The 25,929-nt window shown below is 37.8% G+C and overlaps 1 protein-coding gene across 1 annotated transcript in view; it reads left to right on the top strand.

Annotated features, from left to right (window-relative positions):
* Positions 1-1,444: 1,444 nt before the first annotated feature.
* Positions 1,445-25,929, top strand: part of camsap2a (calmodulin regulated spectrin-associated protein family, member 2a) — a 53,681-nt gene continuing 29,196 nt past the window's right edge. Inside the window, exons 1-2 of the mRNA XM_038291805.1 lie at positions 1,445-1,988; positions 11,178-11,437. Of these exons, the coding sequence (XP_038147733.1) occupies positions 1,850-1,988; positions 11,178-11,437 (399 nt within the window). The 5' untranslated portion in view covers positions 1,445-1,849. The remainder of the gene's footprint in view (positions 1,989-11,177; positions 11,438-25,929) is intronic.

The following is a 25,929-nucleotide window of genomic DNA, read 5'->3' as shown; positions in this document are numbered from 1 at the left end:
ATCCATGTCTAGTGAAGGTGAAGAATGATGAAATGATGAAGTGTGTATGTATGGGGCACATTTCGGGTCAGTTGTCTACGGCAGCTGCGGATGGGGTGTTGTACATCATATGGGGCCCACCCAGATAATTTTGTGTCATTACGCCATTGGTCCCCATATGGCCACCCCAATAATATTTTCTAGAACCGCCACTGCAGACAGCTTCAATTATCTTATTGTGGTCTGTTTGTTAAATTTCAAAATGTAGTAAATATTAATATCTAAAATTTATCGGAAAAAATATGCCTCATGGGTAGTCAAAGTAAAAGGGGTTGAGACTGATAATACGAACAACCCAATGGTAAGAACCTGCAATTCTAAACAAAAAAAGTGGGCTAGTTATTTACCTTAATCTTAAAATATTTATTTGACATATAATACACTAATAACACGATTATCCTTAGAAATAACCTCTTTAATATAGCCTAGTGCGGAGGTCTTAGACAGGGGGTCTGTGACTGCTAGGGGGTCCACGGAGGCACTTGCATGCGGGTCACGACAGTTTTGGTTGATCAGACCAATTTTTTCCACTAATTGAACTGCTTTTAAATACACATTAACATGAATTAAACACACTGTAGTACACAGATAAATGGAGGCAGAAGATGTCTTTCAGTCATCAATGCACACATTCAGCAACACACAGGAGCTCTTTCAAGCTGTGCACCGTTTCATTCACAACACCTGTCCCATTAAACAGGAATCAGAATCAGAAATACTTTAATAATCCCAGTGAGAAATTACTTTCATTATATTGTGTAATAGAGTGACTATAGTAACATCCATCCATTTTCTGACACGCTTGAGGGGTGTTGGTGCCTGCCTCCAGCTGTCAACAGGCGAGAGGCGCCAATCCATCGCAGGGCAACACAGAGACAAACAGGACCAACAACCATTCACATACACTCTCACATCTAAGGAGAATTTAGAGAAGCCAATTAACCTAACTGTCATGTTTTTGGACTGCGAGAGGAAGCCAGAGTACCCAGAGAAACCCACGCATGCTCAGGGAGAACATGCAAACTCCATGCAGAAAGACCCCGGGAATCAAACCCACAACCTTCCTGCTGCAAGGCAGCAGTGCTACCCACTGAGAAGCCCCGACAATAGGACCAGTTTGATAAAATATATATTATTAGGGGGTCCTTGCTCCATCTAGCCAACACTAAAGAAACACGCCAGGCCTAATGAACATACTCAGTACTGACTGTTTTGATGCCAACAACACGCCATAAATTAGAATTACATGGTTGTTGGCTTAAAGGAAAACAATGTATTGATAAATTATTAACAAGCTTCTGGAACCATGTCACCATAGCAGATGCAATTACATGCAATATACCCTATAATACTGTGAAGAAACGCACGAAGCTGCCGTATCCGACAGCACCGGAAGGCACCATATGCGCATGCGAACTACCCAACAAAGGTGCGGGACTGGAGAAGCTCGTAGCGGTGCGGCAGGACAGCAGCAGAACAGAAGGTAGACTGAATGGTAAATTTATGATGTTTTATAGTTAATGAAAGAGAGAAGACGTCTGCTTCATGGACAAAATAAAGGAGACGCTGCTTTTCTCACTTCATTCAAAGAAGAGCCGTTTTCCCTGAAAATCCTCGAAAACCCGGCTGTCATTTGAACCGGAGTCCATTTCAGCTGCAGAGAGCAGAATGGATGAAAAACCTCTGGAGTAGCAAAATCCCTGCGTTTTATGAGTGAAAGAAGCAGCAGGGAGGTTCCAGCCGCCTATTGTTCCTGTGGTGGGATGCTACCTTTCTAGGTCTGCCTGCACTCAGCATCACAGGAAGGAATATGGGAGAAGTTCAGGACGGCAGGGATGAAAACAAGAGCTTTGTTGCTGCAGCTATAAAGTCCTTCGAGCATTATGACTTTTCCCGAGCCAAGATCTGTTGCAGCCTCAGATGGCTGCTGGCAAAGGCATATGGTACAGGTAGGAACAACACTGCTTTTTCTCTTACATTTCATTATAGATATCACAGATTTAAATCACTGTGTGATAAAATTCAGATTTTTGTTTTACCATCTATTCATTTACATTTGAACTACACACAATATTACACTAGATAAAGATGTCCATGTAAAGCAGCCTCCTTTATTTGTCCTTCCTCTACTATAACTCAGTTTTATAAACCAGATACTATTTTTGTTTTTGTTTTATATAGATTGTTTAAAACTGTCTTTAAATAAAAATAAAAAAAGCCTAAAACTCTACATCTAGATAAAAACTACAAAGACAAGCATCACTTTTTGGTAGAACATACTATTTCTTAGGCAATATGGATCCTGGTGTTGCTGATCTATCATGATCCATGTCTGTCTGTTATTTTGATGAGCATTTCAATTTCATATTTAGAACAAAATAGAATAAAATAGAATACTATAAAATAGAATAGGAAATTGCTTTATTGTCCCACAATGGGGGAAATGCTGGTGTTACAGCAGCAATAAGATAGAAAAATTGGCACACAAATGTGGACCTTAGAAAAATATATAAGAATAACATAATAGTGAAGAGTTTAAAGATAAACAATAAAATACTGTACTGTAAAGTTTTAACAATATAAAAACTGTGCACCTGGAGAATGAATAACCACTGTAATTTTTTACAGTAATGGATATTTGAAAACAGCAGCAATGTCAGATATTCAAAATGACAGCAGCATGTTGTTTAACAGACTAAGATAGAAATTGTCCAAAATCAGGAAGAATGTAACAACTTATTGAGGTTGTTTGGAACAGTGATGGTTATAAAGTCTTACAGCTGCTGGGAGGAAAGATCTGTGATAACGCTAACTGATGCATTTAGGGTGCAGCAGTCTGTAGCTAAAGGAAATCTCCAGTTCTGTAGCATATTTTGTGCCGTAAAAAGGAGTTCCCCTCCATTCACCCCAAACTCTACCATCTGAGTCATAAAGACCTGTTGGGGCATTAAGACCAGAGTTAGTCCATCTAATTGCCAAGCAGAACTTGAATGCTCAATACATAATAGATAAAATCATACCTAATACTGCAGGCAATCTGTTATGATCATATTACATACATTTTTTGTGATGATACTGTACAGAATCCTTCGTATTGTTTTTAATTTAGAGATTTTGAAGGATCATAATGTAAGTATTCACTCTTGTTCTGTAAAAACAAAGCAAATGTGTCTATGACACCAAGGGGAAAGCAAAAAAACAAGTAAGTCAGTGTATTTGAGAGTAGATGGCTGGGTTTATTTCATAAAAAATTGGAGGATATGATTTGACACCACATAAAAGGGGAAGTATTTTCCTGGTCCAACTTAATTTTTCTCACATCATTTCACACCCATCTGTCCATCTTGTCTTGTCCTGGATTGTCCACACAAATGTGGACCTTAGAAAAATATATAAGAATAACATAATAGTGAAGAGTTTAAAGATAAACAATAAAATACTGTACTGTAAAGTTTTAACAATATAAAAACTGTGCACCTGGAGAATGAATAACCACTGTAATTTTTTACAGTAATGGATATTTGAAAACAGCAGCAATGTCAGATATTCAAAATGACAGCAGCATGTTGTTTAACAGACTAAGATAGAAATTGTCCAAAATCAGGAAGAATGTAACAACTTATTGAGGTTGTTTGGAACAGTGATGGTTATAAAGTCTTACAGCTGCTGGGAGGAAAGATCTGTGATAACGCTAACTGATGCATTTAGGGTGCAGCAGTCTGTAGCTAAAGGAAATCTCCAGTTCTGTAGCATATTTTGTGCCGTAAAAAGGAGTTCCCCTCCATTCACCCCAAACTCTACCATCTGAGTCATAAAGACCTGTTGGGGCATTAAGACCAGAGTTAGTCCATCTAATTGCCAAGCAGAACTTGAATGCTCAATACATAATAGATAAAATCATACCTAATACTGCAGGCAATCTGTTATGATCATATTACATACATTTTTTGTGATGATACTGTACAGAATCCTTCGTATTGTTTTTAATTTAGAGATTTTGAAGGATCATAATGTAAGTATTCACTCTTGTTCTGTAAAAACAAAGCAAATGTGTCTATGACACCAAGGGGAAAGCAAAAAAACAAGTAAGTCAGTGTATTTGAGAGTAGATGGCTGGGTTTATTTCATAAAAAATTGGAGGATATGATTTGACACCACATAAAAGGGGAAGTATTTTCCTGGTCCAACTTAATTTTTCTCACATCATTTCACACCCATCTGTCCATCTTGTCTTGTCCTGGATTGTCCACACAAATGTGGACCTTAGAAAAATATATAAGAATAACATAATAGTGAAGAGTTTAAAGATAAACAATAAAATACTGTACTGTAAAGTTTTAACAATATAAAAACTGTGCACCTGGAGAATGAATAACCACTGTAATTTTTTACAGTAATGGATATTTGAAAACAGCAGCAATGTCAGATATTCAAAATGACAGCAGCATGTTGTTTAACAGACTAAGATAGAAATTGTCCAAAATCAGGAAGAATGTAACAACTTATTGAGGTTGTTTGGAACAGTGATGGTTATAAAGTCTTACAGCTGCTGGGAGGAAAGATCTGTGATAACGCTAACTGATGCATTTAGGGTGCAGCAGTCTGTAGCTAAAGGAAATCTCCAGTTCTGTAGCATATTTTGTGCCGTAAAAAGGAGTTCCCCTCCATTCACCCCAAACTCTACCATCTGAGTCATAAAGACCTGTTGGGGCATTAAGACCAGAGTTAGTCCATCTAATTGCCAAGCAGAACTTGAATGCTCAATACATAATAGATAAAATCATACCTAATACTGCAGGCAATCTGTTATGATCATATTACATACATTTTTTGTGATGATACTGTACAGAATCCTTCGTATTGTTTTTAATTTAGAGATTTTGAAGGATCATAATGTAAGTATTCACTCTTGTTCTGTAAAAACAAAGCAAATGTGTCTATGACACCAAGGGGAAAGCAAAAAAACAAGTAAGTCAGTGTATTTGAGAGTAGATGGCTGGGTTTATTTCATAAAAAATTGGAGGATATGATTTGACACCACATAAAAGGGGAAGTATTTTCCTGGTCCAACTTAATTTTCTCACATCATTTCACACCCATCTGTCCATCTTGTCTTGTCCTGGATTGTCCGCCAGCTTTGGAAAGTCCCATCAAAATCACATTAAAACTGTGGATAAACAGAGTTCATCATTCAACATTGAATCACATAATAGATAAAATCATTAGCAGCTCTTATTCTTACATAATTTTATAAGTACATTTGTTTGTTTAATTAATTTAAATAATAATAACTCTTCTAAAAACAACAAAGTCAGACACGGAACAAAAATATCGTGTATTTAGATAATGCTGTTTTTAATAATATATTGACAAAAAGATCTTCATAATTTTCTATTCATGTCTTTCCTATTGCAAAAATGGGACCTAGAAAAATTTAAGAATACATAATGAAGAGTTTAAAATAAACAATAATACTGTACGTAAGTTACAATATAAATGACCTGAGAATGAATACACTAATTTACATATGGATTGAACAGCGCAATGTCGATATTCAAAATACAGCGCAGTTGTTTAACAACTAGATAGAAATTGTCCAAAATCAGGAAGAATGTAACAACTATTAGTTGTTGAACAGTGATGGTATAAAGTCTTACAGCTGCTGGAGGGCGGTAAAGAATCTGTGATAGCTAAAAAGGGTTCCCATTACCAAACTCTCAGTCTAAGACTTTGGGGCATTAAAAGTTAGTCCACAATCCAAGCAGAACTGAGCTAATCTAATAGTAAATCAACTAATACTGACAATCTGTTATGATCATATTACATACATTTTTTGTGATGATACTGTTAAATCCTTCGTATTGTTTTTAATTCAGAGATTTTGAAGGATCATAATGTAAGTATTCACTCTTGTTCTGTAAAAACAAAGCAAATGTGTCTATGACACCAAGGGGAAAGCAAAAAAACAAGTAAGTCAGTGTATTTGAGAGTAGATGGCTGGGTTTATTTCATAAAAAATTGGAGGATATGATTTGACACCACATGAAAGGGGAAGTATTTTCCTGGTCCAACTTTATTTTCTCACATCATTTCACACCCATCTGTCCATCTTGTCTTGTCCTGGATTGTCCACACAAATGTGGACCTTAGAAAAATATATAAGAATAACATAATAGTGAAGAGTTTAAAGATAAACAATAAAATACTGTACTGTAAAGTTTTAACAATATAAAAACTGTGCACCTGGAGAATGAATAACCACTGTAATTTTTTACAGTAATGGATATTTGAAAACAGCAGCAATGTCAGATATTCAAAATGACAGCAGCATGTTGTTTAACAGACTAAGATAGAAATTGTCCAAAATCAGGAAGAATGTAACAACTTATTGAGGTTGTTTGGAACAGTGATGGTTATAAAGTCTTACAGCTGCTGGGAGGAAAGATCTGTGATAACGCTAACTGATGCATTTAGGGTGCAGCAGTCTGTAGCTAAAGGAAATCTCCAGTTCTGTAGCATATTTTGTGCCGTAAAAAGGAGTTCCCCTCCATTCACCCCAAACTCTACCATCTGAGTCATAAAGACCTGTTGGGGCATTAAGACCAGAGTTAGTCCATCTAATTGCCAAGCAGAACTTGAATGCTCAATACATAATAGATAAAATCATACCTAATACTGCAGGCAATCTGTTATGATCATATTACATACATTTTTTGTGATGATACTGTACAGAATCCTTCGTATTGTTTTTAATTTAGAGATTTTGAAGGATCATAATGTAAGTATTCACTCTTGTTCTGTAAAAACAAAGCAAATGTGTCTATGACACCAAGGGGAAAGCAAAAAAACAAGTAAGTCAGTGTATTTGAGAGTAGATGGCTGGGTTTATTTCATAAAAAATTGGAGGATATGATTTGACACCACATGAAAGGGGAAGTATTTTCCTGGTCCAACTTTATTTTCTCACATCATTTCACACCCATCTGTCCATCTTGTCTTTTCCTGGATTCAAATATCTGCATGGAGTTTGTATGTTCTCTCTACTCTGATTTCCTCCCACAGTCCAAATATATGCCTCGCAGGTTAATTGGTCTCTCTACATTAACCTTAATTTGTGTGAGATTTTTTGGCTTGTGTGTACAGAAGTTTCTACAATAAAGTTGTTTTTTTTTCCAATCTGGTCCAAATTTTATGTATCATGCAAAAATCTTGTCATCTAAGCGGAAAAGTTTGTTATTTTGACATAAGATAATAATAAAACTTTATGTTGTGTCTGTTGAACCCATCTGCTTTGGTGCATTCAGCACAGCTTGGTTTGTTTGGGCTTGTCCTTCCTCACTGCTGTTTTGTAACAAACCAGTAAACATGAGATCCCTTGCAGACCTTCTGTGTATTTTCAGTCAGGACTGAATGAAATGAGTTGATTCCAAAAATACAGCCTTCCTCAGGGAGCGGGAGGGAGGCAGGGAAATAAAAGAGAGTGAGCGGGCTCATATCCAGATCCCTGCCTACGCTGTACCAAATGTTCACATTCATCCAGTTGAACTCGTTGCGGGAATAAATGAGATCATCAAGAATATGGAAGTGTGTGCAAGATACAAGCCACAAAGGGGATCATCTGCCAGAGAATGTAGTAGCACATCCTATAGTGATCTGTTTTTAATGCATAGTTTCATATGATGTGGTTTATTGAAATCACAGTGATGCATAGATTCACTGAGTCAGACACGACTGCCTGGTTTTTAAGGAGAAACAGCAGCGTTTCCATGAGGAATGGAAAAAGTATAACTCTTAAGTGTTTTCTGTTGTTGTATATGTATAAAAAGAGAACAGAAAAAGTATGCATTTGTTTCACACCCTCAATTAGCTAAAAATGTCTGCAGATTTTGAAAGCCCAAACCAGAACCTGACTGGAAAATTGGGTTGAAATCTGGAAAGATAAAGAGTATTTTCTCTATGTCCTCGTGTTACTGAAAGTTTTGTGCAGTTATTTACTTTATGAAATACAACACCAAATTCTGTTTGATCACCTCCTCATCAAGATCTAATTCAAATAGAATTGAGGGTATCAATAATATAGATAAATACTAAAATATAAAGGTGCTTGGAAATGGAGATAAATAGCAAATGAAGGAGAGTTTCCTGAGTAAAAATTTACATTTTTAACCATGCAAAGGACAATTGAAGACTAGAAATTTAGGCACATTTCTTTCTTTTTTATATGTTAAGCTTATAGCTCAGTTTTATAATTCAAACCATTTCTGTTTTTCTTTTAATTGCACACCAACCTGTTTATTGTAGTTTCCCTAATCTGATTGACCTAATTTTGGTTGTTTTAAGTTAATGTTCTTCAACCTTTCATTGTTGAGTCTGTGTCTGTGACTTCATCCTTTTCTCTAAAATACATAAATTGAAAAAATTGTTGGTAGCCCTTATTTAATAAAGGAAAACTCCACAATGGTCCCAGAAATAACTTGAATCTTACAAAAGGGATAATGAATAAAGTTATATGATAATGAACAAATGAAAATCTGTCAACCATGCTTCAAGAGAATGGTTTATGAATCAGAGTTGTTCTTTTTTTTTTTTTTTTAGTTTTTACAGCATGAGTGGCTAATTTTTATGGACAGTAGGCTGACAGGAAAGGGTATGAGAGAGGAGGGGGAGAGACTTGCAGAGTCTTTGGTGGCACCAACCACACCATGTTTTTTTTTATTTATTTATTTATTTATTTTTTATATATACTATAAAAATCACAGAGGGAAATTACTTCTCTGCATTTAACCCATCCCCTTAGGGAGCAGTGGGCTGCCATTGTAAGGCGCCCAGGAAGCAGTGTGAGGTTAAGGGTCTTGCTCAGGGAGCCAGAGTGGCAGCCTGTGGGAGTGGGGGATCAAACTTACAATCTCAGGATTCAACGCCCTATGCCCTAACCACTAGGCCGCCACTCCCTAAAATGTAAAATGTGTAAATCATTCTCCGTGTTTCACAGTAGGAACAGTGTTCTTTTCTTTATATGCTTCATTTTTAATCTGTTAACATAGAGCTGATGTGCCTTGGTTAAAAATAAAATTTTTTATCTAATCTGTGCATAGGATAGTCTCCTCTGTGGTAATCTCCCTTTAAATCCACTTTGGCATCAATTGTTGGCAAACAACAATCGACTTTCCCCCCCAAACAACAGACGTCATTCAGATGTTGTTTTTTAGGCTAAATCTGGTCGGTCCATCATAGTCTTGATTTAGTCCAAAAAACATTGTTGAAAATTGGGCCATGTTTGCTCCGTCTGATTTTGTCCCACTTTAGTCCAATAATAGAGTTGAATAGACGTTGCAAACGCAGTTTTCAATTATCTTAAAATGATAGATTTTCACCTTTTCAACCAATTGTAGATGTTGTTTGGATGTAAATCATGTTGTCTTTTCAGTGTCATTTCAACCGGTTTTTACTCGGTATGTTAATCTCTTTAGAATTTTCTGGGCGATAGTGTTACAATCCATACTTTTGGTCTTTTTTATTTGTCATCACTTTTCTTACTGCTTTCAAACCCAGGGAGTTTGGAAACAGTCCCATAGATCTTCAATTTCTGAATAATATGTGCAACTCTAGTCACAGGAACATCAAGCTGCTTGGAGATGGTCCTATAGCCTTTACTTTTAATATGCTTGTCTCTAAATCTATTCCTAATATCATGAGACAACTCTTTCTTTCACTACATCTGGTCCATGTTGAGTGTGGTACACACCATGTCACCAAACAGCACAATGACTCTCTGTAGCCCTATATATAGGCTCACTGACTGATTACTACATTATAGATCCTTGTGATCCTAATTAGTGAACACAATATGTCCCTTTGGTCATATTATTTTTCTAGGGGTACAATCATCTTTGTCCAGGCCCTTTTTTTATTCATTCTAGTAAAGCGTGGTTAAAAAGCAATGTCTGATTTTCATTTGAGAGCTGTTGCCTTGCAGCAAGAAGGTTCCGAGTTTGATTCTGCATGGAGTTTGCATGTTCTCCCCATGCATGCGTGGTTTCTATCCGAGATAGGCACCGGCCTCACTTCGACCCTGACAACGACTGAGCGGGAGAAGGTGGATGGAAGGCATTTAATTTTTTTCGTTTTCATAGAATTTGTGCAAACATCCAGAGGAAATCAGTGGTATTTGGATAAGCTCTGCTGCATACTTCCCTTCATTATAATCATGCTGAGTTCATCTTTAAATGTCCTTGTTTCCGATTATCAGCCATGATGATTGACAGCTTTTTATCTCTGTTCATCGGATACATGTAGTGGTGGATGGAAAGGTGCACAAGATAGCATATGATCCTGTTATGGTAGCCTCATGCATGCTGCTTTTCTGTAAAATTCAGGCTGCTTTCCTGGTGTTAACTTACTCCCAAATCATCCCGAGTGCATTTTTTAACTCTAATCGAAAAAAAAAATAAAAAATTTTAATCAAATGCCCTTATTCTACATATATATATATATAACTATAAGAATTAGTGCCAGTCTAGCTGAGATAAATAAAATGAAAGTGCATATTTAGTAAAATGCTTGCCGACTCTGGTAAATACCTTCCAGCAGGTGATGAACAAACTCATGTGCAGCGTGTCCCTTTGAAGAGGCAGGCAGTGAGGAGGGTGTTCCCAGAGAGCTGAAAGCCTCCCAGATAAAGATGAGATGAATCGATTGGGTTCCTCTTCTCCTGCAGTTTCTATAGCAACACTAAGGTCTATCCACATGCATTCATGTCAAGAGATAATAAAAACACGCATAGGACAAGAGTAGCTCTTTCAGAAAAAAGAAAGATTTTAAATAGTCTAATTTAGCTCCTAATTGTTTTATTTATTTATTTATCTGAATTTCCTAACTTTCTCTTTTGCTTTTCTTGAGGTTGTGAAGACTAAAGGTCAATTATTTCTCTTTGTCTCGTCTTTTTTCAAATTTTTGCTCCAAATTACACAGTTTGCTAGATTTTAATGAGAATGAGAACCTATGAATAATCAATTATTTAAAAATTCACAGCCTGCTGCTCGTCCCATAAATTTAACATCTGTCATGGTAAAGCTTTTTAGCAATTAAGAACTCCATTTCAATTTACTCCATTCTATTTCTTTCCTGCTTTTAAACAGACAGCGTCCCTGCAGAACTAAAGGACCCCTTCTACACTGACCAGTATGAGCAGGAGCACCTGAAGCCACCTGTGGCCAGCCTCCTGCTATCTGCTGACCTGTACTGCAGGGCTGGCAGCCTCATCCTGAAGAGTGATGCTGCCAAACCGCTTCTGGGTCACGATGCTGTCGTCCAAGCGCTGGCGCAGCGTGGTCTCTACGTCACAGACCAGGAGAGACTGGTCACTGAGCGGGACCTGAGAAAGAGACCTCTGCAGATGGTGAGGAGCATTATTTTCATCCTTTTTTTTCTTTTTTTTTAAAGATATAATGAGAGATACAATCTGACACAGAACAAGTAAAATTAGTGCATTTTTTTCTTGAATTGAGCAGGTAAGTGTGACACTTTGGTTATGGAATACGAAAATTTACAATTAGAATAAGGAAAAACATCTGCAGTCTCTTATTTCCCGGGGCAAAAGTGGCATCGGATGCAGGAGTTTGCCCTGCAGCCGGAGGGTTGTTGGTTCAAGCTCCAACTCCAGTTCTCAGTGTCATTATGTCCTTGGGCACAACGCTTCATCCGCATTGCCTACTGGTGGTGGTCAGAGGGGTGGCGCCAGTGTACGGCAGCCTCGCTTCTGTCAGTGAGCCCCAGGACAGCTGTGCACTGCAAAAAATTAAAATCTATATGAGTCATTTTTGCTTAAATTAAGTAAATTTTTTTCTTGAATTGAGGAGATACGTGAGACACCTTGCCAATGGAACAAGACAATTTACATTTAAAATAAGAGAAAAACAATTGCTTTGTCTTATTTCAAGTGAATATTATCTAATTATCTTATTTTAGGAGTAGAAATGCTCATTTCATTGGCAAACCATCTTATTTACCTTTAAAATTAAGGGTAAATACACTTATTTTAAGAAATTTTGTACCGTATTTTCACGACCATAAGGCGCACCGTACTAAAAGGCGCACTCTCAGTTATGTGTCCCATTTCTGTATTTAACACACACATAAGGCGCACCGGACTATAGGGCGCGTTTTTTATATACCGGTACATGTCCTCTACTACATTTAAATACCTCTACTGCGTATTTAAAAATACAGCGGGGGCATAACTGAGTATGACTGTGCTTTATTCATGTATTTATTACAAAGTATTAATCAAACCTGGCAGCTGGCCGTGAGACAGAGACATCGCAGATGACACAGCGCTGTGATCACTCCTAAATTAACTTAAAATCCTGAAACCTGCCGACAGAATATGTTCGCTTTTATTACCGGTATCCTGGTGCCTGCAGTTTCAATTATTTAGATGAAAAACACCTGCCAGCAGCCGCGGTGAACGAAAGGATTTCTGCTGTCGGTGCACCGCTGGTATGTGGGGGTCTGAGCGCCTCCGACAGAAATAGATAATCTGGATGAACTGACTGCAATTATTAAGTTTTCAGGTGGACTTTCTCACTTAAAAACATATTAAAACTACTTTATTCCCACTGATCACAGCAAATATAGCTGCAAGATTAAGATTATTTAGATGAAAAAACACCTGCCAGCCACCGCGCTGAAGAGGAGGAGACGCTGCTGTTGAATTAAGCTTTCAGGTAGAAAAATAGAGCGGGAGCAAAACTGAGTATGATTGTGCTTTATTCATGTATTTATTACAAAGTATTAATCAAACCCATCAAAGTCCTCATCCTCTGTTTCTGAATTAAACAGCTGCGCTAAATCAGACATGCCAGTTTCCCCTTCTGCGCTGTCAGTCACTTTCCGTGCAGCGCAGCTCCTCAGAAATAATGCCGGCTTTTGCAAAAGCTTGAAGAACAGAGCCAGCAGACACGTTAGTCCATCTACAATCCATCCGCAAACGGTGGCGTAACTTGCCCGGCGCTGCCTTCAACTTATCCTGAAACTGTGGTCTCCGTCTGTCATCCATCGCTCCCACGCCGCTCGCAGCCTTACTTTGAACGGCCGCTTCACACCGATGTCGAGCGGTTGAAGTTCATTTGTCAGACCCCCGGGATAACGGCGAGCACAGCGTTCATTTGATTCACCTTTTTTTTCACATCGGCTGTGAGATGGGCACGCAGCGATGATGATGCGTGGAAAAAAACACCATGTCTCCTCACATAGGCTACACCTCCCTCAGCCACGCTTTCATCATCTCCTCTTTCATCAGAGCGCTGTCTGTCTCGCTGTCAACTCCCAGATCAGCTTCTCTGATTGGTTGATGCGGCGCGTCCAGCAGCAAAACTTCAATTTTTCCATCTTGAGCAGCAGCAGCGCGACATGCTGCACCTGCGGCTCAAAACGCGCTGCAGGACCTTTTGCTGCACCTATACGCGCGTCAACCATTGACTTTGCATGTAAACTCGCTGCTTCTGCTGCACCTGCTGGGTCCGGTTCACACCGATGTTGAGCGGTTGAACAACGAGCACAGGGTTAATTTGTTTCCCCATGTTTTTCACATCAGCTGTGAGATGGGTACGCATGGAGTTACAGATTAATGGTGATGAGTGGAAAAAAAACACCTGGTCTCCTTACATTCAGCCACTCTTTCATCATCTCCTCAATGAGGTGGTCTCAAAAGTCGCAGTTACAACACACATAGGGCGCACCGCACCATAGGGCGCACCGCACATTTTGAGGGGAAAAAAAGACGTTTAAGTGCGCCTTATAGTCGTGAAAATACGGTACTTATTTCTAGATGGTTTTTGCAGTGTGGCTATGATATAGTTCTCCACCACCAGTGTGTGAATGTGTGACTGGATGAATGACTGTAATGCACTTTGGTCAAGCTTCCTGACTTGAAAAAGCAATTTATTAGTACAGCCCATTTACCATTTCAAATGCATTATATCTAATTATCTTATAAGTCTAAAAATACTCATTCCATTGGCAGATCATCTTATTTATCTACTCAAATTAAGGGTAGATACACTTATTTCAAAACATATTTTACTAATTTTAGATTCTTTTTGTATTGTTTTTGTTTCTTTTCAACGGACATCAACTTTAGCAGTATGGCAAACAAAAATAACATATCCCATTGGTCCTGAACACTAAGTGTACAAAATGTCTGGCTAACATAAAACCTCCTTGTTATTATCATGATATAACAACACAACAAAATCTGGTTTAAGCATACTGTCTGTTTCCATTACAGTTAAAGCTCCATACGCCACACATTCTTTAAAGCTAAATTATCAGTGTTTTGAATAAGATGACTTTAAAGTCTTCCTGCTGAGTAGGAATGAGGTTTCCTCATTATTTTGGGGGCAAAATCTCAGTAGGATCCATTGCTGGTTCAGTGAATAGCAATTGAGATGCAATTAACACACAGTGTGCCTGCAGTCTGTTTGTAGACCCTTGCTGCTTTTATTTGTCCTCTATGCTAGCTCAGAAGTTATTTAAGTTTTTGTCAAGGTTTACGCTCGAGAGTTATTGGGAATAATATGCTGTTCACATGTCTGTTTTTAGATCATTTTATTTATAAATAAAGAGCTTTACATATGTTTCTTACTTCTAATTAAAGTGAAATAATACAGATCCTGATGAGGGGTTAGATGACAATGATAGAAATGGGTAAATGTGTGGAAATAATAGTTATGGAGGAGCTGAAATAGGAAAACATGTCTCCTTCAGGAAAAAACTTTTCAATCTGTCGGTTTCTTTTAGAGAACAGAACACTTAAGTTCAAACTGCTCCAGTAGAGTCAGTAAATTCTGCTGCATGGCACTTTTCGCTAAACATCCTTCCTAACTCAGCGTTTTGTGTCGGGAGGAAGAATTTTAGTATTAAGCAACTCTACATGTTGTCCAAAGCATCCTTACTGGGTCGGTCAGAAGAGGGGGATGCTGATGATGTCGGACTTGTGTCATAACGCTGCATATTTTCTGACTTTTTCGCTGGGTTTCTAATTTTGATTTAGCTTTGCAGCATTATTTTCTCCATCACCCTCTTTTTTTGTCACTTTCCCGCCTACTCACCCTTCTCTCTCGCCATGTGATGAATTTCCACACGTGATAATGCAGAAACCAAACCGTGGATCCCACCCACTTGGCTGCCAACGCAGATTCTGTATCCTTTCTGGCTCTCTGTTTTCCACCTGAAGGAGCTATAGATGAAAAGCAGGGCTGGAGTGGCAGTCTGGAAGCAGGGCTTTCTATCCTCGCTCTTTAAAGCTACAGTGTGTAATTTTCAGCGACATCTAGCGGTCAGACTGCAGACCGCAGCAACATGAACATCTCCCCCCCACCGCTTCTCCCCCCCAACAGTACGGCGAGCGTTACGGGACAAAATTTCTTCCACGACGTCCACATCACCTACCTTCTCAAGTGATGAGGTTTGTTTACATAGATAATTTTACAGATAGTATTTCATTAGTCTGAGTAGGGTATAGATTTCATGTAGACTTAAGATAATAAATATACCCGTTATTTTTTCTACATCGTTGTGACGTTTTGGTGAGCTGCTTTGCATGGTGATATAAACAGACGAAGTAATTGTAGTCATTAGTTTAACAGCGAGATTGTGTTCGCTGGAAGAATATATATTCCCCGTTTACAGAGTCTAAGTCATTTTGGTGGCACGGGGGTTACAACGCGAGGAAGAGGGAGAGGACGAGGGCGAGGGCAGGGAGGCCGTGCAGCTAGGGCCAGGCGAGAGAGGGGAGCCAGCGGGGTGAGAGCAGAGGAGGAAAGGCTTGAAGATCTCCAAAGGAGCCGGAGAGAAGTAACCGAGGTATATATCCAGAAAATTATTTTACAGAAAATTACTGAATCATTACCTATGAAACGTCAGGGACGTTGCTGAATAAGTATACTGGAGAGGAACAGCATCATCACGCCGCAGCATGTTATTGTTTTAGACAGGTCTGAGCATCCTGTACTCCAAAAACTGCAGTGATATTAGACAATTGTGTGTGTAGGATTAATTACCTGTCCAAGAGAAAACTGGCAACTTGAGCGTCACTTTGAAAACCTTTTTCCTCCATCAGTGACTTCCATCGTGTAAATGCCGTGCCAATGTTGATCCGTGTTTTTTGCCGTTTCTTGTCACGCTTGCGTTTATTCTCGTCGTGTTTCCGCTTCTTAGATGACGGGGGTTCGGTGTCCGCCGCTTTTCATTGTAATACAGAGTAGGCATGATCCTCCATTCGTCTGATGTTTGGCCACACAGTGCCAAACAGTTTGCAAAGTCACTCACGCCTGCCGCCTTGTTCACCTTTCTTGTTACTGAGGCGCAGTATACCTGCTTCTTCTTCTTCTTCTTTGGTTTCAGGCAGACTAAACGCTTCTCAGGCATAATACTGCCATCTACTGTTCAGTACCGTCTCAGTTCATCTCTCTCAACTTGCCGTAGTTATTTTTGAGCGTCATGGGAGATCTCGCAATCGCTAGTTTGTTGCCTCTGCGCTTGCCGTAGCGCAAAGATGTCAGCCTCCATGGCTGCGAGACCCGCTCCTATGTAATTATAAATAACGAATTCTAAGGCAACGCAAATATTATGGTTAAAAGGCTGAGCTCATAGGTGATGATAAATAACATAGTTATGTATAATATATTAAATTTCTGACTTTATATCCCTGTAATTATTACACACTGTAGCTTTAAAGCTCACAGGAGGCATCTTTGAAAGAAGGATGTTAGTCCTGGAGGAAGGAAGATTTCTTTGGGTTTAAAGGTTTTTTTTGTGCAGTTTCAAAATTATATTTGAACTATAAAGTTTTTTATGTAACTATAACGTTTTAATTTTTTATTTTTTTATACTAGATAAATAATAAAAAATGTTTTTTCGTGCTTTTTTATATGAATGCATATGTCACTTTTAAAGATTTATTTCTCCAAAACAGCCCTGCATTGCTTCTTGGATCAATGAAGCCAGTCAGCATCCAGATAAGGGGATGAGGCAGAGAAACGGAGGTTATTATTAAGTAAAACAATCTAAAATACTGTCTCTGCATTGCAGCTGCTGAGGTAAATGGCCTTGATCTGCAGTAATAATAAGCCTCAATTATCACTGCTCATATCTACTGACAGCCTTGGGAAATTAACAACCTAAATGAGCAGGTTGTGTTGATTCACAGTACATGACGCAGAGCGATATAAAAGATCTGTCTGGCAATGCTGTTCAGGATAAAGTTGACATTTGTGCATCACTTTCAGTCAATGAATGGACTATATACACTTGTTTGTCAAGTGTTTGTGATTTAAATAAGGTGGGATTTGGTGTGGATGTTACGAAGCATACTTTTTAAAAACAGATCAACAATATTATTTCATTCAGGGGGTACAGAGCAGAATTTATTAACAAAAAATGAATATTGTCACTGCTATGAATATAGATCAGACTGCAATGGTTCTGTGCAACAACAGAAACAAATTAATGTCAATTTAGTGTTTAGAAAGTACTTTAGGGAATGTCCTGCTCAAAAATCCAAAACTTGCTAAGTAATTTAATATTTTGAAGGAAAATATCCTAGCTGGACCCTTATTTATGTTCCTGACATCTAGTTCAAATCAATGCTTTAAATATTTCATGATGTTGCATGGATCCAATAAAATCTTATAACCAGATTATTTAAAGGATGATATGTTTATGACTGAAAGCTCTGCTAATACACAAACAGATTAATCTACTTTCTGCATACACAATCGTTTTTTTTCCATATTTATGACTGAGGTGTGATCATAGAGGCCCAAACTTAAAAGTATATGAACAATAAGTGCAACAAATACCCCTTAGATTGTGTACATGCAGATATGCTATCAGTACAACTTAAAGGGGGTTTACTTTAGTTTTCCTATATCTTTAAAACCAATTATCATCTTAATTTGGGTATTTAAACATATAAAATTAAGTAAATTGTTGTATAAATTACAGGGCAATAGAAAGCACAAAGACAAAGCCCCAATCTTAAATTGCATTGTTTGGGTTTGTATGTGATCGACTCACTCATTGTGGAGCACGCTTGTAAAATTGTAGAAAAGTTCTAGATGTTTTTTCCAAAAACTTTTTACCAATTAAAATCAGAAGTGTGGCATGTAAGGCTAAATGACCCGCCCAAAACAAATCAATTACTTTCAATTAACATTTCAATTTTATTTACATTTTCTTTTGCACATAATAAATATATATTTATGTAGATATTTCATTTCAGGGTTTCAGTTTTTGTCCAAAGTCCATTGTTGTAACTCAGTGTGAAAAAATGTCTTACTTCTATTTGCATGCCTGGATTTGCGCACTAGCTTCCACTCTTTTATCTCGTCTGTGTGGTGACAAACTCACTTTTAGCATATCACTAAAGGGCTAAGTGAGAAAATTAATGTCTTGCTCTAGTTAATTGTAATGTGACCAAAATTGAGTGCCTCTGCAACTTGAAAATTGTGTTTTGTTGAAGGTACAGTTGTGAATTGCCCAGCCCTAGTTGCATGCATTTGGAGCAGCTCCCTTTAATCTGATCCCCTTTGGTAGAATACCTCGCAACAAACATGCTTCAGAAGCCACACGCTCAGTATAAACCAAGCGGCTCTCTTAGGGCAACTAGAGTTTGTTAGAGAACATTACTGAACAAAGCTCTAATGAGGCCAAGGAATGCGGCAGTGAACCCAGGGATAATTTTTGTGAAGAGGTCTACAGTAGGGCTGAGTTATAAAATTTAAACATGACAGACTCTGACAGGAGAGCATCAATATGAGAGTTAGGCCCCGTCCACACGAAGTCAAAACGAACACGAAACGCTGATATTTTCCAAAACGTTTGCCGTAAAGACGGAGACGTAAAATAAATGTGATCGTCCACACGAATGCATGAAAACGCTGCAAAATGTATGCCAGGCCTGTAAGTGGCGCTGTGGTGCCAAAGCAAAAATAAGCGACGAAATGTTGGGCATGGCACTAATATTTATACATGGTTGCTCTGCGGGTCCATTTTCGTGGTTCAGTCAAATTCAGGTGCTGAACTATGTCGTCGATATTGCTCTGTTCTTCCTGGAGATATTCCAGAAGAAGAAGATTCTGTTGTAAGCCCGACAGCAGGGTGAGTAGCATTAGCAGCAACGGCGCCATTGTTGTTGTGATACTGTGTCGCGCATGCGTGTTTAGAGGCGACGCTATGACGCATGCGTGTAAAAAAAAATATGCGGTTAGAGCGTAAAGATGGAAAAGTGAAAACAGCGTTTCGAAATCTTCCCACTCTGAAGGCTGAGTAAAAAAAAGATCGCTTACAGACCCCCGAAACGCCGGCTTCGTGTGGATGAGAGGCTGGTTTGGTGAAAAATTTATGCGTTTAGGACAGGGTTCGTCTTCGTGTGGACGGTAGTCAAGGTCTGATGACAAGATAACTATTCCTTTTGTACCAAAAAAACCTAAAGAATGTAGAAGTGGAAAAATAAATGAATCTATTCAGTACAATCACAAAAAATAAGGACTTTCCACATTGCCCTAACCACAATTTCCCAACTAGCATTACCTTCCATCCTAAACATACAATTACAGCTAAATATGTATTACTTCAATCAACGCACATTCATATGTTAGAATGGCCCAGTTAAAAGTTCAGATGAAAACGAATTAAGTATCTGTGGCAGACAAATTCTCTTCATCCAGTCCGAATTAGTTATTTTGCAGAAAAAAATGTGAAATCTCTCACTACAATCGTTCAAAGCAGTAATCATGCACCAAAGACTTTATATGCTGCCCTGCAAAACATAGTTCTGCAAAGTGCTGTTTGACTTGGCACGACTTCAAAACACTGATGGAGATTCATTTAGAGAAGTTTTCCTAAAGACTTGTGGGTTGGATACAGTCCTCAGACAATATGATGTAACAGATGTTCATCTTGCACAGAGCCATATTATTCATTTGTCTTTTTAAACAAAGCCCATTTAAAACACAGTCATCTTTGAAATCCTAAGCATAATCAACTCACCATGTGTGGATCAAATTAGCTTTACAGTGATTTATCGTCTCCTATTAAGCAGAGACGAATATGGAAAGTTCCTTTATTTTACCTCCTTTTTCTGCTGCCTCCATTACATCCCCTATTGGGCTGCCGCTTCGTTTCCATGGTTACACTCCGGTAGGTTGAGAGCTGCTTTCACGTTTGACGGTGGAGTCAAGAGTGGGGGGGCTTGAGCCTGCATATCTTGTATTCAGTGATGTGAGCTGGTATCTTCTGCATGCATGTGTTCATATCTGCTGTGTGTGTTTGTGTAATCAGGACGTGTAAAGAAGACAATACTAAAATACTGGCCTCGACCGTCCAGGCAGATGGCATTTTGAAGACCATATTTCACACTATGATACTCCTCCATACACACATTTACATTTAGACATAATAGAAACTGATGTGTGGACCAAGCTGAACATTTAGTTTTAACCACATTATTACATTTGGGATTGTTTACAATGCACTCCTATGTTGTATCATAGCATAAATAAAGTGTACTTTATGTGGCTTAGAGATTAATATGAGTTGATTACATTTATTTGGTTTAACAAATCTACTAGAAACTAAAAGAAGCTATGTCTAAAAGATCTACAGCAATTACACCATAGCTGTCAGTGAAGTATGGACAGGTCATAGTAGTAAAGCTGGATCTCTGTGTACAAGAGAGTATTGAAATCATTTTCAAGGCATGTTCAGGCTGATTTGATTCCTTCATGCTTTCACTGAATTACCGTAGTTTGTACATATAAAAAATTTAGATGTTTGAACATTTAAATCCTGTCTACCAGGTATTTGGATCTCCTGTCCTAGGGGGGCAGTGTCCTGCAACCTTTAGATGTGTGCGTGTGTGGCCTCCGATACACCTGAATAAAAACAAAAGATGATTAGTAGCAGAGCTTGATTCCCCACAGAGGAGGTCATTTAGCCATTTAACTTAGGTGCAATGGACCAATGGCATGTTATGGTGCCTTCCAGGTCTGAAGCTGCCAAAGCCTGCTTTATGCCATTTAAGGCTATGCCTGCTCTCCTGCTCCCTCCCTCTTCAACACTTTTTTTAAATGTCCTTTTTTTAAATTTCAGTTCCATTTGAGGAATCTGGTTTCATAGCTGAAATAAATTCTGTGCTCTTGTTAAGCACCTTGTTCTTTATAAGAAAGATAACCTTGTTTACAGTGGAGACAGCTCTGGCTGGTAGCAGCTTTATTAAAAGAACATTTCCCTAATTAAAAATAAATAAATTGGGCTTGTTTGTATAGTCGGTATCTCAATGTACAGTTAATAAGTATACTGTAAGAACTCTTCCTTTTAATACTGCATGCAATCTTTGTACCTACTCTTAAAAACTGTAAAAAATATGTTGCAGTATTATATTTTAGGCTGTTTTTGAGACAAATATCTCACCCTCTGACATTTTTCCATGCTGTGGATAAGTGTGTAGAAATGCATTAGTTATTGGTATGTATTTAAAATGTCACCTGTGCCTGATTTGGCTGCTATCTTTATTATTCAATAACAAACAATTAGGAAGTATTTATAAGTAGAAGAAGTGCAGATCTTTGATATGATTCATAAGTATATCTGGAGCAGGGTTAAATCAATAAATATTTGGTAAAGATCTGATGCTATCTCCCATGCTAACGCCTAGTTCACACTTGCACTACCTTCACCATTCAGACAGTTTTAGATGGAGTCAAAGCTTCCAATGTGAACCAGTCGCCATTTTTTCTTCTTCTGCTGCAGTTACTCCACCACATGTATCACCTCAGCACTTATATGTATCCTCAAATCGACCAAATTTCCCTTTATGTGAGGTTTCTGTTTCCACTAGAGATTGTCTGATAAAGGCTTTTTAAAGCCGATACACAATATTATTATGACATTGGTCCCATTGATCCTCGTTACATGCTACCAACTTTCTTTTTTAGGATGATTCTAGAAGCCATAACAAAAAATGCCCCACACGTCTCCATTTAAACAAAAAGAAAGATTTATTTAAAACAAAAAAATAAACGAAATTTTCTATCAGATTTTAGCCTACAAAGTCAGTTTGGTAGCTTTAGGAGTGTATGGTAACATGTATACTAGTGTTTCTTTAGGTTTATTGGTTAGGTGAAGGGATGGGTTAGTTTTATATTTTTTTATTTTAAAGCTCATGGAAAATTTTAGAAAGTTCTTGCTATAACCTATTATGAGCCCCACGCATCAGTTAGTGATAAGAGGGGTAGCAGAATCAGACATACTTTAATAATCCAAGAGGGAAATTACTTTTGTTACACGCTCCAGATATACAAACATTTTTAGATATATACAACAAACCACACAAGATAATTTAAATAGAATATATACACATATAAGTCTTATATATATATATATTTACTTACAGTATATATATGTATATATATGCACATGTAACTATAAGTCCAAATAAAGTGCAAGGAATGAATAAATGTCAATTACAGAGGGGGGTGTCTGAATCACTTGAGGAAAGCGTTGTAGAGATTGATGACCACAGGCTGGAATGATTTCCTGTGGCGCTCTGTGGTGCATCTGAGTAAAAGGAGTCTTCGGCTGAAGGAGCTCGTCTGCTGGACCAGTATGTGGTGGAGAGGATTCCAGATGCAAGGGGGCTTCACCGCATCAATATGAGTTAGGAATGAGACCGTATTGTCCAAACATGCTGTTATTTCTGCCTTCAGCACAGGCTTGAATTACGGATGTGGTCCTCTCTGGTTAGCTTTGAGATTTTTACCCAATGATTTGGCTCCTTTCGGAGATTATTAAAGGAGAAAGTTTGCTGCTTAAAAGCCTCTTTTCCATTTGATGCCAGATAACACAGTTGGCATTTTGGAGATTTAAAAATCTGTTTGTGTGAAACTAAATACAACCTGCCAACTAGATCTGAATAAAGAGGATTTTACTTTTTTTTTTTTTTGCTGATATGGATGGCCAGTTTTGAATTTACAGTTGACGACTTTAATGCTTTAGTAAAATATACAGTGCTGTTAAACTTGCTTACTTTTGAAGCAAGATCTTTGATTTAAACTTCAATTTTAGTAGCTGGGTTAGCTTTCTCCTTTAGATTCCACAATAGTGGGCCTGCAGATGGGGCAGTGGTTAGTGTGCATGACTCATGTACGTACCCCCTTTCCTGTCAGCTTACTCTCAGAAAAATTAGCCTCTAGTGCTGTAAAAACTAAAAAATATATATTTGCACTTTTTTCATTTTTTGCATATTTAAAACCTTCAGCCATTTTCTGTGCCAGTGCATAAATAAAAAGGCAAGGTGCATAGAAAAGGTTAAAACCAGTTTCTGACAGTATGTTGTTTTCTATTTCCAGAGCGTTTGATGACCTCTGTAGGGACCACAGGGATACCGCTAAGTGGTTTTCCATGTCCAGCAGAGCTTGGCTGTACTTACCTAAAATTAGACAGATCCACATTCTCTTGTTCAGCCTTGAGCTTTCACAGTAGAAGTGTAATGGTTAAAAAAGGAGACAAAAAAGTAAAAGGTAATTTCAGTATTGCAAGCAGGCTAATAATATACCACTTGTTAGTTTGTGTGTGTTTTATTAAAGTTTCTTGTTTGGCATGACTTCTTTATTGTAAATAATCATCTAAGCCTCAGCTTGTTGGATTTTCTAGATTAGTTGACATCCTTTTCTCGTCCTATCTCAGTATTTTATGAGGAAACAAATCAGAGTGGGGGTGTTAGTTGTTTCCCACAGGCCTTTTTGAAAGCCTCTGCTCTGCAGCTGAGAAGATCAACTCATTATTGAACATGTATTCTTATCATCAAAGCCTATGAGAGGTTCAAAGTGATGACTACGGAGATTTACAATAGACACATGACTGAATAGAAATACATTATAGACTGTCTTTAGCAGGTCTCTGTGGTTCACATTTGAGATTTTGTTAATGCAATGCTTTCCGATGATTCACACCTTTTTTTCCAAGGTCTTATTAAAGATGAGCAGGATTTACCTCATTCTGCAGAGAATGCAATAAAAACAGGATATTAACCATGAATGAGCATCTTTTTACCTCCTGGGGAATCAGCTTAAGGCCTATCCGCTAAAAAAGCAAAAATGTTTCTTTATTCTTCAAAGACTAAACGTGTATTAGTGTCGACATAATTGAATAGTATTTAAATAAATCTGATAATAGAATAATGATTAAATACCTTTCCATAGGTTTTTCTAGTTATCAGGCAGATTTTTCTACGTATAATGAATTCAAATGTTTGGCAAACAAAATGTTTGCCAAACATGTCTAAAATGTTTACACTCAGCTTTAATTACACAGAAAATAAATTAGACAGCACTGAGCATTGGGGCTTCTAAATAGCCCTGCAATCAGGGCATGGCGTCTCTGTGTGGTAAAGCAGACTTACTGGCTACGTTCACACTGCAAACAAATGTGTCGCAAATCCAATTATTTTTTATTTTTTTTGCCATGACTCAGGTGAGATTCTATCAAGACTGTATATACAGATCAAGTCACAAGGAATCTGACTTTTTTCCAATCTGATCTGAGCCACATTTGGATGTGGCTTTAAATTTGATGCCGGTCAGATCTTTGGAATTTGACTGCAGTCTGAAGAGCTAAGTGATCCATATTGGAATTAGTAAGACAATGATGTCATTGCACTGATAAAAATAATTACAACGGAACTAATATGGAGGACAGCATAGACGGAGCCATTTTTAATATTTTATTTCTCTTTCTTCTTTGCTTTCCTTTTTCTGCATCGTCTGCTATATCATCCGGCGACTTCCACTGCTTAACAGCTTTAAATCCATCTATCCATAGACACTGACTTCTGTCATGTCTTGTTATTCTTTGAATTCTGGTCACTTCAGGGACAAAATTTGTGGCTGTCATGTGAACAGAAACATTAACGTATTAAGAACTGCAGTGTGAACGTAGCCATTGTTGGCTATAATGTGTAACTGACGGAGTATGATGTGAAGTATTGCTGATGGACAGCCTATCTGCACTGCACACCAAATTGTTTTAAACCAATGTATCTTGGGATATAAGAGAGGAAAGATCTTTCTCTCCTTTATCCTCTTTACATCCTTATTTTTTCTAATGCTTTTCTACCTAATTTGATTTAATGTGCACTGGTGGTTTCAAGCTTCAGTGTCATTAGTTAAAAACAAAAAAACAAAAACAGTTTTGTCTCCAACACTATAGCTTGTGTGTAACATGTGCAAAGAGCAATTAGAAAGGCCTTTTCCAAATTTTTAGAAACAGCGTTATGCAATAATGTTTGGTTTTTTAATACAAAAATAGATGTTTTGCTTCGGGGATTCATTTAGGAAATGGCTAGTTGGCAACTTTGTTGGAATCTAAAAGAAGAGATTGTTTCCATAGCGTAAACAATAAACTTGAAGCAAGCAAACATTGACTGCGCCCATATGAATAATCTTATATATCATCTTATAGCATCTTATAATCAAATGATTATTGTGAGATTTTAAAAGGAGGATGTAGCGGAAAAAAAAAAAATGTATATATATATATATACTACTATTCTGCTATATGGTGCCTCTTATTGAAAGAGTGCTTCTATTTCATAACGCTAAGTGATTAATCTGAGTTTCTTTGCATTTAAACTTTTGAGGAAATACTATTTTTCCACAAAGGTTGAATGTTGATTAACCCCCACCATATAACCCTGTTGCCATTCAGAATAATTAGATACTGTAGTTTAGATAACATGATTTAATCTTCCTGTCATCAGACCAGAGTACATCCAAATCAATATCCTGAGATTTGCCCTTTGAGGGTTTACCCTGTTCTCTTGACATTATT

This window comes from Cyprinodon tularosa, unplaced genomic scaffold (assembly GCF_016077235.1).
Source record: "Cyprinodon tularosa strain WSP-4 unplaced genomic scaffold, ASM1607723v1 ctg30, whole genome shotgun sequence".
Lineage (NCBI taxonomy): Eukaryota > Metazoa > Chordata > Actinopteri > Cyprinodontiformes > Cyprinodontidae > Cyprinodon > Cyprinodon tularosa.
Note: the sequence above shows the minus strand (reverse complement) of the source record. Positions and strands in the feature narration are given on the sequence as shown.